The sequence below is a fragment of the Lycorma delicatula genome, chromosome 3 (assembly GCF_047948215.1).
Source record: "Lycorma delicatula isolate Av1 chromosome 3, ASM4794821v1, whole genome shotgun sequence".
Taxonomy (NCBI): Eukaryota; Metazoa; Arthropoda; class Insecta; order Hemiptera; family Fulgoridae; genus Lycorma; species Lycorma delicatula.
The window spans coordinates 71,921,018-71,939,856 of record NC_134457.1 but is presented as its reverse complement, the minus strand read 5'-3'; the positions used below and the strand labels follow the sequence as shown (position 1 = coordinate 71,939,856).

General features: G+C 29.8%; 1 protein-coding gene across 1 annotated transcript in view; it reads left to right on the top strand.

Moving 5' to 3' along the window:
• Not11 (CCR4-NOT transcription complex subunit 11) overlaps positions 1–18,839 on the top strand; it is a 35,125-nt gene that overhangs the window by 12,185 nt on the left and 4,101 nt on the right. Inside the window, exons 5-9 of the mRNA XM_075359963.1 lie at positions 1,712–1,875; positions 4,236–4,371; positions 6,071–6,280; positions 9,725–9,864; positions 13,118–13,283. Coding sequence (XP_075216078.1) covers positions 1,712–1,875; positions 4,236–4,371; positions 6,071–6,280; positions 9,725–9,864; positions 13,118–13,283 — 816 coding nt within the window. The remainder of the gene's footprint in view (positions 1–1,711; positions 1,876–4,235; positions 4,372–6,070; positions 6,281–9,724; positions 9,865–13,117; positions 13,284–18,839) is intronic.

The window sequence follows — 18,839 nt, the reverse complement described above, 5'->3', positions numbered from 1 at the left end:
AAAACTTCAAGAATTTCTTTCATGAGCTGTGGTTTTATATTTAAATATTGCCTATTATTAAAACAATAATATCCTTGTATGTATGATGATGTTTTATGTATCTTATTCATTTAATATGATTATCAGCAAAAATGTTATAAAGCTAGGTGAAAACATATTATTCTGAGATGTTTTCTGTCAACTGTTACTTCTACGTTGGCTTCAGATGCCTTGAACAGTGCTGCTAAGATGTATGGATTTCAGCCACCTAAAAAAAAAAAATACTTCTTTTGATTATCAAGGTAAGAAGATCATTAGGTTCCTATGAAAGAAATAATTTTTTTTCTACTCTGCTTAAGTGAGTAATCTGTAATGTTGTATTACAGGATTTAAAAAAACTAAAATGCATATTAATAATAGTGATTAGGAAAAAGCCCATTTTAACTCCCATATGTTCTATCATATTTTTAAGCTTAGTGACCTATTGGACAAGAGAAGCAATTTTAGCGCTCAAATTAATAGTAGAAGGAAGATTAAAGAAAAACAAACCAACCTACTTGGCATTTATAGACCTAAAAAAGACATTCGATAACGTAGACTGGAATAAAATGTTCAGGATTTAAAAAAAAATTAGGGTTCAAATACAGAGATAGAAGAACAATTGCTAACATTTACAGGAACCAAACAACAACAGTAATAATTGAAGAACATAAGGAGCCGTAATAAGAAAGGGAGCTCGACAGGGATGTTCCCTATCCCAGTTACTTTGTAATCTTTACATAGAACTAGCAGTTAATGATGTTAAGGAACAATTTAGATCTGGAGTAACAGTACAAGGTGAAAAGATAAAGATGCTACAATTTGCTGATGATATAGTAATTCTAGCTGAGAATAAAATGGATTTAGAAGGAACAATGAACGGCATGGCTGAAATCCTACACAAGAATTACCAAATGAAAATAAACAAGAACAAAACGAAACTAATGAAATGTAGTAGAAATAATAAGGCGGACCACGGAATGTAAAAATAGGAAGAGAAAAGATTATGGAGGTAGAAGAATTTTGTTATTTGGAAAGTAGAATTACTATAGATGGATGAAACAGGAGTGATATAAAGTGCCGAATAGCACAGGTGAAATGAGCCTTCAGTCAGAAGTATAATTTATTTACATCAAAAATTAATTTAAATGTCAGGAAAAGATTTTTGAAAGTATATGTTTGGTGTGTAACTTAATATGGAAGTGAAACTTGGACGATCAGAGTACCTGAGAAGAAAAGATTAGAAGCTTTTGAAATGTGGTGTTATAGGAGAATGTTAAAAATCAGATGGGTGGATAAAGTGACAAATGAAGAGGTGTTGCGGCAAATATGTGAAGAAAGAAGCATTTGGAAAAATATAGTTAAAAAAAGAGACATATATTAAGGGATCCTGGAATAGTCGCTTTAATGTTGGAGGGACAGGTAGAAGGAAAAAATTATGCAGGCAGGCAACGTTTGGAGTATGTAAAACAAATTGTTACGGATGTAGGATGTAAGAGGTATACTGAAATGAAACGACTAGCACTAGATAGGGAATCTTGGAGAGCTACATCAAACCAGTCAAATGACTGAAGTGACCTATTAGATAGAAATGGTCCTGGTAAAAACAGTTAATTCAGTCTGATTTTTAACTGTAATATTAATGTTATGATTAATGCTGCAATTGTAACTTAATTCAAATTATTTTTTTCAGGTATTAAAAAAGACAGCAAAACAAGTTCTAGCTAGTGAAATAACTGCCAATATTCCAGATATATCTGCTATACAGTTAGCAGTTGCAGAATATAACGCTGATTTGCCATGTACTGGTAAATCTGCTATTCCTGTAGTTTTGCCAGATCCTGATCCAAGAACTACGTAAGCTTTTTTTTAAAATTGGTTTGCCTTTTTTACTGATGTTATTTTAATATTGATTATCGTTAGGAAATATTATATCATTGTTAAGATTGATTGATGTTCCAAAAGTGTGGGTATTTAGATATTAAATAAAATTATTAAAATAGTAATTTTTCACTTAATTGTATTAAATGGATGCAATTATGATAGTCATTAACACTTCCAAACAGACAATCATTAATGCTTGTAAATAATCATTGAAAAAATGGGATATCAGATCATTATATGGTGCCCATTTGTTTGAATCTTGTAGATTGATAATTAGAAAATTAAAGATTTTAACTTATGTTTAATTTATTTATAATTAATTGTATTTTTGTGTTGCTGCTCTGATCAAGGTTTCCCTTGATCCATCCGGGTAAATTCTGCGCAGTTCATTTTTTTTACCATGGTAACAAATCTATCCACTTCTGTTGTGATCTGTATAATGTTCATAATGAACAGATCAGAATGAAAGTTATTTTTATGTTATTACCTAGAGGTTTAGTAATTGGCAGAGATGTATACTATTAACATTTGTATTGTATTAATAATTTATATTAATGTATTATATTAATTAATTTGTATTTATGATATATGTAATGTAATATTATTTTACCCTGATTTAGTCACCAAGTTTACCAAAATAGTTGGGTTTGGTCAAGTTTCCAGAACCTGGAAATTAAATTAAAAAATTATAACCTGGATTCTTAATTTTATTTATTGATACATTAAATACTGTACCATTAGTAGTATATTTATTTGGATATATCTTAACATAAAAAATTATTGAGTTGTTCAAAATTAACCAAGTATCCACTAGTAGAAATCCTGTTATTTAGAGGTTTACAAAAAAAATTGTTTGATTGATAAATTTTAATGATATTCCAGAGGTTTTAGGAGCTATACACTGGTACTTGATTTGAGCTTAAATGTAGTTGTATTCCTTGTTCATGTAATATGAGGGCAGTTTGGAAATAACCTCTGTTTGGCTATAAATAAAATACCTGCATAGATAAAAATATTTATTATATGTAACTTAAAACTACAGCTTTTAACTATTTTTCAACATAGCCACCATTTAAATTCAAGAATTTGTCATAGCGTTCACTAATTTACAAATACCTCCTTCATAAAATTGCTGAAATGCAAGCCATTTCTTCACATGAGTGAAGAGATGAAAATCGCTTGATGCCAAGTCCGGGTTGAAAGGGGATGATCAAAAATGTCCCATTGGAATTTATTCAGAAGTTCTTGAGTTCTTTGAGCACTGTGAGGACGAGCGTTGTCATGCAAAAAAACAACACCAGGTGACAGCATATTGAAATGTTTGTTTGAATGGCTTGCCTAAGTTTCTTCAGTTTCACAGTAATCTACTGAAGTAAATCCATGTACCATGTTCCATAACATTGACTAGAACTCCCTTGGCATCCCAAATAACCATAGCCATAACCTTCCTCGCTGACAAAGTTTGGCAGGATTTCCTTGGCTTGCACATAGAACTGGTATGGCCCCAGGCCATCAACTGTTGTTTCATTTCAATGTTCACATAAGCCTTCCAAGTTTCATCCCCAGTCACAATTCTCTTCAAAAAACATTCTCCTTTCATGTCATAGCATGAAAGGAAGCCTAAAGCAGAGCCCATTTGATTGATCTCTGTGAGCATTTTTGGAACCCATCAAGCACAGAACTTCCAGTAGTCTAATTTATCAGTGACAGTCTTGTACAAAACCGTACAGGAAATTTGTGGGAATTGTTCAGAAAGTTCAGGAATGGTGAATCTTCAATTTTCACATACTTTTTTTGTCAATTTCACTAACAAGATCATCACTCACAACAGGAGGCCTACCACGCTTCTCTTCTTCATGGATATTTGCCCTTCCATTTTTAAAAAATCGGACCATTGTCGCACTGAACCATCACTCATAATGTTTGGGCCAAACACAGTATACAACTGACGATGGAGTTTGCTGCCGAAACATTTTGTGCCCCAAGAAATCTTATGACAGCATGCACCTCACATTTCGCGGGATTCTCTATTGCAGTGCTCATGTCTAGGTTATAACAAGCAAATGGGGTAAATTATGTGGCTCACACTGACAGCTGGAAGTGCACTGATTCAGAGAGTATGCTGATGTATCAATGATGGTGCCACTAATACTACTACTAGCACTATGCTACAAAAGAGGTTACTTTCTGAACTGCTCTTGTATGTGTACCAGGAGCTTTTTGTAACTGGATTACTAGGCCAGTTTGTGCTGTGAATCTATCTGAATGGTGGCCAGGAACCTATACTGAGGAGCCTTAATATATCTGTTAATTGAAGGAATATTTATTTTTAGTGTACCACCAGGTGATCTCAATTTTATTAAGAAAGCTGCAGAATCATTACTAAGTGGTCAGAGTCCTGTTTCTCATTTAACATATCGTCCAGAAGTTATCCGATTGGCACCTCCATTGCATCATTGTGAAGATGAAGTATGTATTAATTTTCATTATATTTTATATATTAGTAATATTTATTCTTTACTTCAAATTTAATTCAGATAATTCTTTTCTTATTTGGTAGTTGATTTTTTCACTCATTATTATAATAGTAATTTAAAATTGATATTTTCATATCTCTGAGCTAAGCATCCAGATTGGCAGTTACCGAAGAAGTACATTTAATAAGCAGCATCTTTAAAACTATCAGATGGAGAAAGACTAAGGAAAATAAAAGATCCTGTTCCATGTCTTCTGTTATGGATTTAATATGTAATGATACACTATATGAGCTGCTTTTATTTATTTCATTTCTGTAGGAAACTTTAAAAAACTGTTATTATGTTTTTTTATATTTATAGGATGTGGCAAAATAACTTCTGTTAATAATTTTCAGCTTAATTAAAAATGCACAGTAAATGTTCTATAGAATTTTATTTTTTTAAAGAAAATTATAAAATAGTTTTTCATGTTTCATTAAAAACTGCAGTGTTCAAATGGTAGCCGTTTTTTCTATTCAGAGTTCTAATTGAGTTCTGTAGGTTTGCATCACCTAAGTCATTTACAACAATATTTTTTTAATTTCTTGGTGTATAGCAACTTTCAGGTCATCAATAGTTCTTGGTCGCTGTTTGAAGACTTCAGTTTTTAGATAGCTACTGAGAAAAATGCCACATGGAGAAAGAGCTGGTAAACATGAAGGTCATCCGACTTCTCTGTGACAAAATTAGTTGCCCTGTAACATTTCTTTAAAAAGTGCTTTGATCTCGCAGTGAGCCATGACCCCATCTTGCTGAAACCACACATTTGGATTTTCGAGAACTCTCTGAGTTTTGATCCCAGAAAGTTGTGGAGCATATAGTACACATTTTGACCAAGCGTGAAGTGTGCACTAAACATTTTTCTGTATTGCAATAACAGAATTGTTATTTTTAATAAATGTTTAAACAACAAACACTTTATGCTCACACGTCCAATTTGCTAAGGGCAACTTGATACGGCAAGGCTTAAACTACTGATATTGAACACTGATATTCTCAACTACAATAACCCCTGTAGAGTGGTGAAGCAAAATCTGAGAAGTTATTTTGCTGCACCCAATGTTATTATTTTTTTTGTGTATCAGTTACTTGTAAAACCCACATTCTTATATGTTTGATTTACAGTCATGTAATTTTGTTATCAAAATTAAATATATATTATTTTTTATATATGTTTCTACCTTCTTTTCATGTGAGAATAAATATTCAATATTTAAAATTTTGTTGAAATTTTAAATTAATTGTGCATTTTTAACATCTTTCAATCTACTTCATTTATTTTCTCAAATTGGAATTTCATTTATTTAATTTAAAAAAAAAGAAGTGTTTTCAATAGGTTTATTTCATCAACAAGCAAAATACCAATGAATAGAGTCATGCAACATTTGGAATCTAATTTATTCTTTAAACAAAGAAAGGTCTAAGAAGACATTTTCACTACAGTTGATGTAATAAAATTGAAGCCAGCTCAAAAAAATTAATATTTTGTTATTGACAAGCTAGCTAGTTATAGCATTTTTAAAAAATATAAATGTATGAAAGATGAAAGGTTAATTTTTTTTAATATTAATTATACTTATTTGATTCTTGTTTGTAGTTTAAGTTGATTCAGGATTATTTTTTGATAAGGTTTTTTTAAATTGTGTTTACAGCTCATTTGGTTGGATTTAACGACACCATCTGAACATAAAATTGCATATGATAACACTATGTGTGTATGGAACAGTGCCAGTGTTGAAGCCAAAAAATTAATGGTCCGTGCTTTTAAAAGTACTCTGACACTACAGCAACAACAGCATTTGTTAGCAGAGCTAGAAAACGATCCAAAACTTGTATATCATATCGGGTTAACACCTAACAAGGTAGTAACTCATATTTCTGTATATTTGATTTAATGAAAACTTTTGACGTTAATGATAGCCTTTTTTTTTTTAAATTTTAACCCTGAATGAATATTTAAACTAATTAAATTGCAGTTCATTAAGAAAAGAATTATGGTATGAGTGCAGCAATTTAATTAGACAACAGATCCTTTGTTATTAAAAAATAAGGGTTTTGATTTTCAAACATGCACCATGTGTATGATTTAATACTCTATTTGATGGATGGCTTTCATTTTTATTTGTCAACTGTTTACAATTGTTACACTCTTGTGATGGCTAAACTACTTATCATTGCTTAACCATATATTACATTCTCTTTAAAAAAAAATAGTGTTTTATACCACATTTTGTACTCGTAACTGAAAAAGTTATTCGTCTTAGAAATTTGCATATATCCAAAATAACATAAATATGTGCAGAATCACAATTAAAAATAAATAAATTTTTTTTTTTTGTCTTCAGTCATTTGACTGGTTTGATGCAACTCTCCAAGATTCCCTATCTAGTGCTAGTCGTTTCATTTCAGTATACCCTCTACATCCTACATCCCTAACAATTTGTTTTACATATTCCAAACTTGGCCTGCCTACACAATTTTTTCCTTCTACCTGTCCTTCCAATATTAAAGCGACTATTCCAGGATGCCTTAGTATGTGGCCTATAAGTCTGTCTCTTCTTTTAACTATATTTTTCCAAATGCTTCTTTCTTCATCTATTTGCCGCAATACCTCTTCATTTGTCACTTTATCCACCCATCTGATTTTTAACATTCTCCTATAGCACCACATTTCAAAAGCTTCTAATCTTTTCTTCTTAGATACTCCGATCGTCCAAGTTTCACTTCCATATAAAGCGACACTCCAAACATACACTTTCAAAAATCTTTTCCTGACATTTAAATTAATTTTTGATGTAAACAAATTATATTTCTTACTGAAGGCTCGTTTAGCTTGTGCTATTCGGCATTTTATATCGTTCCTGCTTCGTCCATCTTTAGTAATTCTAATTCCCAAATAATAAATAAATAAATAAATTATTTTATCCCAACATCAAAAACCACAACTCTGGTCTCTTTTTGTGGATTTTTTAATGTAATCATTGTAAAACGCCTTGATAGTATGCAAGGTACACTGTTTCACCTTGAGGTAATAATTCAAAATGCACAGTTCCATTAAGAAAACAGAGAGCATCACTTTGACAATGGAATGAGACTGACATGGTTTCCTGGGACATGGAGTTCCTTTGCCAATCTATTGTGATGATTGAACTTTTGTCTCGATGTTGAAGCCATGAACCTAAGTTTCAACACAGAAGAAGTTCTCATATGCACAGTGCTTTTTTTTTAAGTCTGGTATAAAAATTTTAAATCCAACAGATCAAGTGAGATTTAAATGTTATTGAATTCTTTTCATCACATTATTCTACCTTGGTATTCTAATCCGAATTATAATGTGCATTCTTCTAGAATCATGTTCATAATAAAGATTCTGACTGATCAGGCTAGTATAAATACATAAGTAAATTTTTTACTCGGCTCAAAAAAAAGTATCCAATAAGATGGTTTATAGATTGAAATATTCAAAACTTTGTCATAGTGAATGTGATTCAATGTTTCTTATAGGTTTGTGATAAAGCTGGGTAGTTTCCATCAAATTATACAAATGAGTAAATGAGAGTCCCCCATCAAATCTCACGTGTAGAGTAAAAGTCTCCATGACCATATCGCTATTCCAGTGAACATTTCGCCAAAATCTACAAACAACTTGCAGGAAGAAGGAAGGTGATGAGAAAGGGATGGTTAGTGAAAAAAGAAAAATATGCCCACAGAGGAAGTTAATAGACAGACAACTACACCTGAAGGGGATATAAAAGGTTCCCTTAAACATAGGCATCTATCCCTGACACAATGTTTTGGAAATCCAACTACCTTTATGCAGGGTGGAATCTGAACAATAATGTTCAATGACTTTGTGTTTACAATCTCAAACATTTGTTATAACAAATTGCTATTCCTTTAAACATTAAAAAGGCTATTCGAGAATATACCCCTGCTTGCTTGAGAGAGATTTAAGCTTATCTCTGGAAGTTTGTAAGTTGGAAATAGCCAACTGTATAAACCCTTCAGTCAAATCCTCAATGAAAATATGTATAAGCAGTACTTTTTGTATAAAAAAAACTACTGTTATAATTACATCATGCAATCAGAAAATCCTATTAACTAAGTTTTTACATGATAGAAATGTTTTAATATATGAAACAAGTATATTTTATAGTATTTGTAAAGTATATCAAAACCCTCCAAACAAACAAATAACAACCAAAAAAATTAAGGAAAGATGCATAACTTAAATAAATTAACATGAAAAATAACTAATTCGTTGTAATATGAGGTTTGGCTGTTAAATAATGAAACTAATGCTGTAAAATATCTTATTTTAAATGTATACATATTTAGTTATTATCCCCTTTAATATACACCCTTCCTTTAACCCTGCAATGCTCCATGCAAATTTTCCAGTGTTCAAAACAGTTCTGGAAGTCTTCTTCTGTGAGCTCTTTCATGGCACGTACTGCTTTTGCTTTCACAACTTCAACGGTCTGAAATCTTGTTCCTTTTAATGGAGATTTGACCATGATGAACAGATAAAAGTCATGTAGTGCCAGGTCAGGTAAATAAGGTGGATGGTCTAACACTGGAATGTTATACTTGGCCAGAAACATCTTGACAGATACTGCAGTGTGAGCCGGTGCGTTGTCCTTCCTGATGAAGAATCCATGACTTGTTTTTCCACAGTTTGGGTCGCTTTTTTCTTATTTTTTCATGGAGTTGAGCAAGGACCTCAAGGTAGTAGTAATGTTGATTAACAGTTTGACCTTCAGGAACCCAGTGAAGGTTTGCAATCCCATGAATATTGAAAAAAACAATCATCATCGCTTTGAATTTTGATCATCATCTTCAATGTCTTCTCAGTCATTTTGGAAACGCTTAAAGCACTCAAAAACCCATGCACATGATAAAAATTCATTGCCATATACTTTTTTTAATAAAAGATAAGTTTCAGTAGCAGTTTTTCTAAGTTTCATATGAAATTTCACAACAATTCTTTGCTCTAATAAAATTCTTATCAATTTTTCAGCAAAAAAAAAAAAAAAACATGTTAACCAAACAAAGGCCATGGCCAGACTAATATGTCTACAGAAACTGGAGTGGTAACAGTTGAGTGAGAAGGTTTCACACTACACAGCTGTTAGTCATACAAATTTGGCACATGTGGAGTTCTTGTTAGCAGCATTAGTCTCGTTATTTAATAGCCACATTTTGTATATAACTTCATCATGGTTGTAAAATGAGCTGATAATTAAACGCACATTCATGTATTTGATATTTTCAGTTGTTTATTTAATGTTTTACTTTTTTTTTAGTTACCTGATCTGGTTGAAAATAACCCACTCATAGCAATTGAAGTACTACTAAAGTTAATGCAGTCATCTCATATAACTGAATATTTTAGTGTGTTAGTTAACATGGAAATGTCATTACATTCTATGGAAGTTGTAAACAGGTATGATAATAAAACAACAAATAAGTACAATAATAAAATTAATTATCATATTATTAAAATTAGAATAGTAGTTACTGTTGTTAAAGAGTGGGCGTCAACAGCTATAGTCATTAGCCCAAGAATAGTTGTTATAATTATAATGAAAACAGGAATAAACCATGTTCTCTCTCTTGACTGCTCACAATTCCTCTAATTGGATAAAGAAATGTAATATTCATGGAGAGAGTGTATGGGTGTGATTTTAAAACCTGATAAATATTGTGGTTAATGAAATGTATTTCTAACCTAATAAAAATCAATAATGAGAAGCATCTGTCTGTTCCAGCTCCATCTGCTTTTTTCTAGAAAGAAAAAAGTAATACAAATAAATGTTTAACTATAAGTCAGAGTTTGATAATTACAACTACACTAAATAATTAACACATAGAACTTCAAGAATAAACTGCACATATATATATATATATATATATATATAAAATAGGTTTTTTAGATGTTGACATGGAAATTAATAAAAGTAACAAAATTATAACATTCGCATATAGGAAACTAACAACAATTAAAATAATTGTTAACCGGAGATTAAATCATCCGTGGTCACACAAAATTAATATATTTACAAATATGTTGAGTAGAGTGATACATTATACACAGAATAACAGGGAAAAATTAGTTACAGAAATAAATATCATAAACAGTATTGCAGTAAAAAATGGATATTGTACTTCATTAGTTGATAATATTTATAAAAAAACAATTAAAATTTAGTAATATAACACCATTGAAACCTATAAATAAGATCTATATATATATATATATATATATTTATAATGACAATATCTATATAAAATACTTCTATAGTAATAATACTATTGAAAATTTTATTAATGCTTACAATGATGAAAATATAAACCAGCATATATAAGTCAAACAACTATATAATAGAACATTTAAAATCCCATAATGATAATTATGATTCTAATAATTCATGTGGGGTCTATAAAATAACATGTAATGTGTAGTAAAATTTATATTGCGAAAACTAATAGATCATTTAGGGCAAGGCTTGCAAAACATTTTAGACATTATAAAAATAATAAGGTAGGATTTTCTAATGTTGCCGACCATTTAATAGGTAACAAACATTCCATTACTTATTTAGAAACGAATTTGGGAATAATTGAAATTATAAAAGAATATGATAATTAATAATGATAAAAGATTGGACATTTTGGAAAAATATTATACATACAAATATAGAAAAAAGTTCAGCTTCATTAATCTGCAGAGTTTGATAATGATTTTCTTATCAAAACTACTGTAAACAGCAGCACTTATGTAAATTTTAAGTAAATTTCATTAAGTATTAGTACAGTATTGTATGTGGTGGCTAGACAAGCATATTTAAGAGATTTAATAATTTAAAAAAAAATTTTATTTTATTAAGAATTATTAATCTTTAATTTTTTTCTTAAATTGTTGACAACATATATTGTACCATATATGTGATAATTTTAATTTCTAGATGTACTTTTTAATGTGTAATTTTAAGTTTTGTAATTTTATTATCAACTGACAATGAGGGTAACCCTTGAAAGGACTTTCGATTATGAATAAGAAGTAATGAGATAAAATAAGAAACATTATTGGATTCTCTACTTTGGTGGGTAGCTGAATTTTACTTTTATTTATGTATATATGTTGTGTATATATAATTATATCATCCAAATGTTTATTGTTTTTCCTCATACACTTATTTAACCTCTTTCTAAAATTTTTCATTGCTTGCTCGATCATCACTTGTAGAACTGCTGCAATTTTTGTTGAATGGCTTCCTTGAGTTCTGTAATTGAACGCAGTCGACCACTGAAGACTTTATCTTTAAGATAGCCTCAAAGGAAAAAGTCACAAATGACCAGGTCAGGTGATCGCATTGGTCAAGGAATGTTGTGTCGTGAAATCAAACGTTCAGAAGGTTTCTCAGAAAAACATCCATGTAAACTCGCCATATGGGTGGTGGTACCATCTTGCTGGAACCAAATACGATCACCAAGCTCATTCAGTTTCGGTAGAAAAATTTTGCGTAACTTGTTACATATCAGTGAGCCATTATTATTACTCTGTGATTTGACTCCTCAAAAAAATATGGGCCTATTATGCTGAATATTGAAATTGAAAACCATGCTGTAACATACTGACTGTGAAGTGGTCACTGGTTGTTAGAGTTCTTTTGGGTGATTGGCAGCCCAGTTACAGTAATTCTGTTTGACACATCCAGAGAGATGAAAATGTAACTAATCACTTGAAAGAATAATGGTGTCGTGGTGGATTTTCAAGGATGAACTTGCATGCTGCTTTATGAGACACTCAGTCATTTACACTGAGTTCCTGCACTAATATAATCATGTAGGAACTTGTCCTGGAGAACTTCTAGAAACTTACAAGTGGAATCTTGCAGGAATTTTTAACTTATGGAATCTTGTAGTAACTTGTCTTGTTGTCATGGAGAATTTTTCTTACACTTTGACCAGAAATGAATTACTGCTTGAAGTAAATTATTCGACAACAATTTATGAGGATAGCAAATAATCACTGTAATCATTTAATCCAAGGCTATTCATTTTATTTATTGTGCTTGTGTAACTGAAAAGAAAAAAGAAGAAAATCATTTCATTTTAGAAAAATATCTCTAAATGAATTAATATAATTTTATGAGTTTATTGTTATATGCTACAAAATTTCTATTGCTATTTCCACGCTTACAAGCTCCATCTCAAACTTACTGCTTATCCGGTAAATTAATCTTCTATTAAAAAGAAAATGAAAATTTATAAAATAACTTCAAATAAAAAATAACCATATAAGCTGCATATTGTCATTCACATCCAAAAATTACTTTGATTTATTGATATCTTTATTTTTAGTCTACTTAAAAAATAATAAAATTTGTATTTGGATTTGGTATTGTACTTTGGAATTAATTGTTTTTTATTTTTAATTTAAAAAAATAAATTACAAATATCTACATTCAGTTAGGAAAAAACTAGTTAGTCGTTAGCTTCGTGTTATTATTATTTTACCTTATTGATAGACTGATGATTGATTCAGGTATATTTCCATTATTGGTTGTGGCTTTCAGGTGATAACTAAGCTTATATTTGTTACTTATAATTTACCTCTTTCTATATATTATTTAAAAAAACAATTTCATTGAATAGTTTTATAAATTTTTTATAATAATATAATTTTGTTAAAGGTTAACCACTACTGTTGACTTACCTACTGAATTTGTCCATTTATATATATCAAACTGTATATCAACTTGTGAAACAATTAAAGATCGTTATATGCAAAATAGGCTTGTGAGATTGGTCTGTGTATTTCTACAGTCACTTATTAGAAATAAGATAATCAATGTGCAGGTATGTTTTTCTATCTTATTTTTATTTAATTTTATAATTATGCTTGAATTGCAAAGTTTATATATATATATATAAATTATCAATTTCACTTAATGTTGTTTCTTGTGATATATGAGCGCTTTCATAGTCACTACTGTATCAGATATTATAAAAAAAATTTTTATTAAAAAATTAAAATAGAAAAGAAGTTTCTCATCTTCTAGGTCAGTTAATTAAATGGCCATATCACAAGAAACAAAATGCAGTAAGTATAATTTTTATTATTGATCATTTTTTGTTATACTGCTATGATGTTCGATTACAAATTCATTAGCAATTATGTATTTTTATATTTTAAATTCTATTAGTATAAACCACCTAGTACAAAATATTGAGATAAGACATATCATACCTTAATTTTACCATGAAAGTACTTTCGTGGATCCTGTGTTCTCAGTCATGATTGAAATATTTAGATTAGTCATACTCATATATTAAAATATTTGAAATTTTTAATTAAACTCAAACTACAGTTTAATTAACTATCATGACTGAGGATGCAGGATCTCATAAAAAGTATGTCTTATCTTGATATTTTGTACTAGGTATTTTTTATTAATAGAATTTAAAATATAATTTAACAGTACAGAGAAATAATATGAATCTTAAAAAGATTAATTTCAGTAAAATACATATTTTTACCTGTATATAGAAAAAATAAAAATTGGGGTTTTCACAATATTCTCCACTCCCATTAAGAATTTTGAAAAAAAGATTAATATGAACAATGCTCCATTTATAGAAATATTTGAATCAAATTTGATGAAAATCAGTTAGGTCAGTCCTGAGATAAAGCCAGCAGCAGTGTGACACACATACGTATACATGTATTTACATACATATATTTCTTTTGGTCTAGATGAACTAGTGGACCCTAAAATGTAAAGATTTGCAAAAAATCTGATACTCATTTTTGACATGATCACCATAATTTCCTTTTTATATTCACCAGAAAAGTAAAAAATATGCTTACATTTGAAGAAAGCAAAAAATATACATATAAATAATTTATTTATTCACATTTTACATGTGAAAATTTCACACGTAAAATTGATAAAAATTAATTTTAAACAGTCTTAAGACAAATACCAAGCCTAGATCTGCACAATGTGGGCTACTTTGCATTTTTTCAAAACTGAATTTCTCAAAAACTATTCATGTTAAATTTTTGTTTATTGTTGCTTAGAAAAGTCACATTTTCAGTTTTTGTTGCCTTATACTACTAGCTACAAATTTATAAATATTAATATAAGGGATTTCATATTCGTGGAATATTGAGTTCATAATATAGCAATAAATTAAAAAAAGATCGAACAATTCAATCATTTAAAGTTCAATTTGGATCTTTATGATAAAATAATTCCTTTTTATTGAAAAACAATAACCAAAATTATAAATTCTTTCTTTTCACATTTTTATATAAAAATATTTATTTCTAAACATTGTTATTTTACCAATAATCATTTCTCCTTCCCATTGATCATCGGTAAAGTAGACAGAGCATGCAGGAAAATTAGGAAGAATTTTGTGGTACATAAGTTAAAATCTAATAATGTGTTAAATAGAGATTATACACCAATTTATAGCATGAAAGAAAAGGTTGATAGATGGGTGGAATAGATTGAAAAGTAAATGAATTAGAAACTGGTATTATAGAGGAAGAATAGGAAGTAGAAGAGGATGAAAAGGGAGATACAATACTGAGATCTGAAATTAATAAAGCATTAAAAGATTTGAATGGGAGAAAGGCTCCTGGAATAGGAAGGATATCTGCAGAATTATTGCGCAGTGCAGGTGAGGAAGTGATAGATAGGTTATACAAACTTTTGAAAAAAGGTAATATTTACGAAAAAGGGGAAGTTCCATCAGACTTCAAAAAGAGTGTTATTGTCATGATACCAAAGAAAGCAGGAGCAAATGTGCATAATACAGAACAATTAGCCTAATTAATCATGCGTCAAAAATTTTGACAAGCATTCTGTAGAGAAGAATTGAAAGGAGAGTGGAAGAAGTGTTAAGAGAAGACCAATTTGGTTCCAGGAAAAGTACAGGGACAAGGGAAGCAATTTTAGCGCTCAGATTAATAGTAGAAGGAAACCAACATACATGGCATTTGTAAACTTAGAAAAGGCATTTTATAATGTAGAATGGAATAAAATGTTCAGCATTTAAAAAAATTTAGAGTTCAAGTATAGGGGTAGAAGAACAATTGCTAACATTTACATGAACCAAACTGCAGCGTAATAATCAAAGAGCATAAGAAAGAAGCAGTAGTGATAAAGGGAGTCAGACAAGTATGTTCCCTATCTCCATTATTTTTTAATCTTTACATTAAACTAGCAGTTAATGATGTTAAAGAACAGTTTAGATCCGGAGTAACTGTGCAAGGTGAAAAGATAAAGATGCTACGATTTGCTGATGATATAATAATTCTAGCTGAGAGTACAAAAGATTTAGAAGAAACAATGAATGGCATGGATGAAGTCATATGCAAGAACTACCACATGAAAATAAAGAAGAACAAAATAAAAGTAATGAAAGATAGTAAAAATAAATAGATGGACCACTGAATATAAAAATAGGATGAGAAAAGACTATGGAGGTAGAAGAATTTTGTTATTTGGGAAGTAGAATCACTAAAGATGGACAGAGCAGGAGCGATATAAAATGCTGAGTAAAACAGGTGAAACTAGCTTTCAATCAGAAATATAATTTGCTTACATCAAAAATTAATATAAACACCAGGAAAAGATTTTTGAAAGTATGTGTTTGGAGCTTAGCTTTATATGGAAGTGAAACTTGGATGATTGGAGTACCTTAGAAGAAAAGATTAGAAGCTTTTGAAATGTGGTCCTGTAGGAGAATGTTAAAAATCAGATGGCTGGATAAAGTGACAAATGAAGAGATGTTGCGGCAAATTGATGAAGTAAGAAGCATTTGGAAAAATGTAGAAGAAGAGACAGACTATAGGCCACATCTTAAAGCTTCCTAGAATAATTACTTTGATATTGGAAGGACTGTAGATGGGAAAAATTATGCAGGTAGGCAGTGTTTGGATTATGTAAAACAAATTGTTAGGGATGTTACATCCTACATGGGTATACTGAAATGAAACGACTAGCATTAGATAGGGAATCTTGGAGAGCTGCTTCAAACCAGTCAAATGAAGACAAAAAAAATACATTGTTAAATAAATAGATAAATACAAAAAAGAAATGAACCTCATGAAGAAAACGGTATTAAGTTATTTTAGTGACTATTTAACAAAATGTTTTTGAGCACTTAAAATTTGAAATTGCAAAAAAGAGTTTTTATCATTGTAGTGGCTTTGATATTCAAGACAAGCATTCAGGTAAATTAATTTTCAAGAAAATAATTTCAGCAGTGATAGTAAATTAAAAAAAAGAACAATCAATTTAAAATACAGCCATAATTCTAAATAAAAAAGTTGTAATTTTCTAGGATGGTAGTGAAACTTTTTGGCTAATTTTTACTTCCTTGTATGAAGTAAAGGAAGTATTGTGATTCCAGAAAATTTTGGTTTTCAGATTTCAATGGAAATATCCATTTTGACTAGTTTCGGGGTGACGTCTGTACGTACTTATATATGTACGTACATATGTATCTCGCATAACTCAAAAATGATTAACCATAGGATGTTAAAATTTTGAATTTAAGACTGTTGTAACATCTAGTTGTGCACCTTCCTTTTTGATTGCAATTGATTGAACCAAAAGTGTCCAAAAAAGCCCAAAATCAAAACAAAATTGGATTTTGGACTTTTTCTTAACTGTAGCAATAAGCCCTCATTGAGGGATTTTCAATGATATATCATAAGTGGTACTTATTTTCGTTGGTTCCAGAATTAGAGCCAAATGAAATTTTAATTAATGAAATATTTGGATTTTAGACAGGGAAGAAGGCACATCGGTTTGAATCAACATCGTCTTTTTTTTTTAAATTTAATAATATTGATTTATTAATAATTTTATTAACCTCTGATTGTAAAAAAAAATTACAATAAATAATAATTGAATAATGGCAATAACAAAAAGAGAAAATATCAAAACTTGTTAATGAAATAAAATTTTATATACACTTCATTTTAAAAAAAAAATGTGTATGTAATTTAATAGGTATATAAGGAAGTTATGTGGTGTCCACATCAGATTTTTTTTTATTAAGAATACTAAAAAGCAAGGGATATCAAAAAATTAAGATTTTTACATTTTAGATGCAGTAGATAACATGGAGAAGGATTTAAATTTAAAATAAATTAAAAAAAGTTTGTTAAAATTAAAAAAAATCATTTTTTTATTACCATTATTTATATTATCATTGGGTGGGATGGGCAAAACATTTTTGTAGTTGTTTAAAGACCTATTGGTATAGAAAGGGTAGATGCAAAAAGCTTCCATTAGTTAATCCCCTTTTTTAAAGCTATTTACAGAAAAATGAAAAAGAAAATATATAAAATTATTTTTTCTTGAGCTAGTGAAAATTAAATAAACATTTTTGTAATTTTTGATCTTGATAAAAAAACTTAAAACTTTTGTAAGAAAATATTTTTGCTGAAGTGCCCCATGGCATAAAGATGCAAAGAATCATGCATTTGTTTTTTATTTTGGCTATAACACCTCCCTTTTCATCCTTTATCATTCCTTTTTCCAATTTTTGTGAAAATTTAACACATTCTTTCCCCTTGAAGGTTCAATATTTTAGGAAAATCGGTCATTGGACATACACACAAAATAAACTTTTGGACTTGGTAGCATTGGAATAAAAACTTTTTTGCATATTGTTTACAGTTTATTTAAATCTGTTTTTTATTTATTTATTGTTAAAAGGCTTATTAAGACACAAAACTTAAAAAAAGACCATTTATTTTTTACCAATCTATATACGAGGTCTGTTCAAAAAATAATTGAACTTTTTTAATTACATCCCAACAGAGATATTTAGTGACATGCGTTTGGCAGCATTATGTTCCGTGTAACCTCCTCTGTAAACTCATGTTCTTGGATTGTTGATATCTTGTTTAGTTTTCATGTTATTGTTATTTGAGTGCAACGTGTTTAAGTGTTAGTAGCAATTTTTGTAACATGCGATTTTCGGGAGCAACAATACGTGAAACTGGGGAAAACTTTAACAGAAACGTTTCAACTTTTGAAACAAGCATGCAGAGATGATGTTCTGGGTTGTGTACAATATTATGATTGGTTTTCATGATTTAAAAGTGGTCGTCAGTCAATTGAAAATGACCCTCGACCAGAAAGGTGGCCTTTGACTTCAACTGATGACACCCGCATTCAGAAAATCAATGATCTGGTACATGCAAATCACCGATTGACAGTCGGAGAACATGCAGAAGAGGTTAGCATCTCAATTGAATCATGCTGTGACATTTTGACTGAAAAATTGAGCATATATCAAGTTGCAGCATTATTTGTTCCTTGTTTGATGATCAGACAGCAGAAAGAACATAAAGTGGACGTTTAACAGCAACTTCTTGAATAA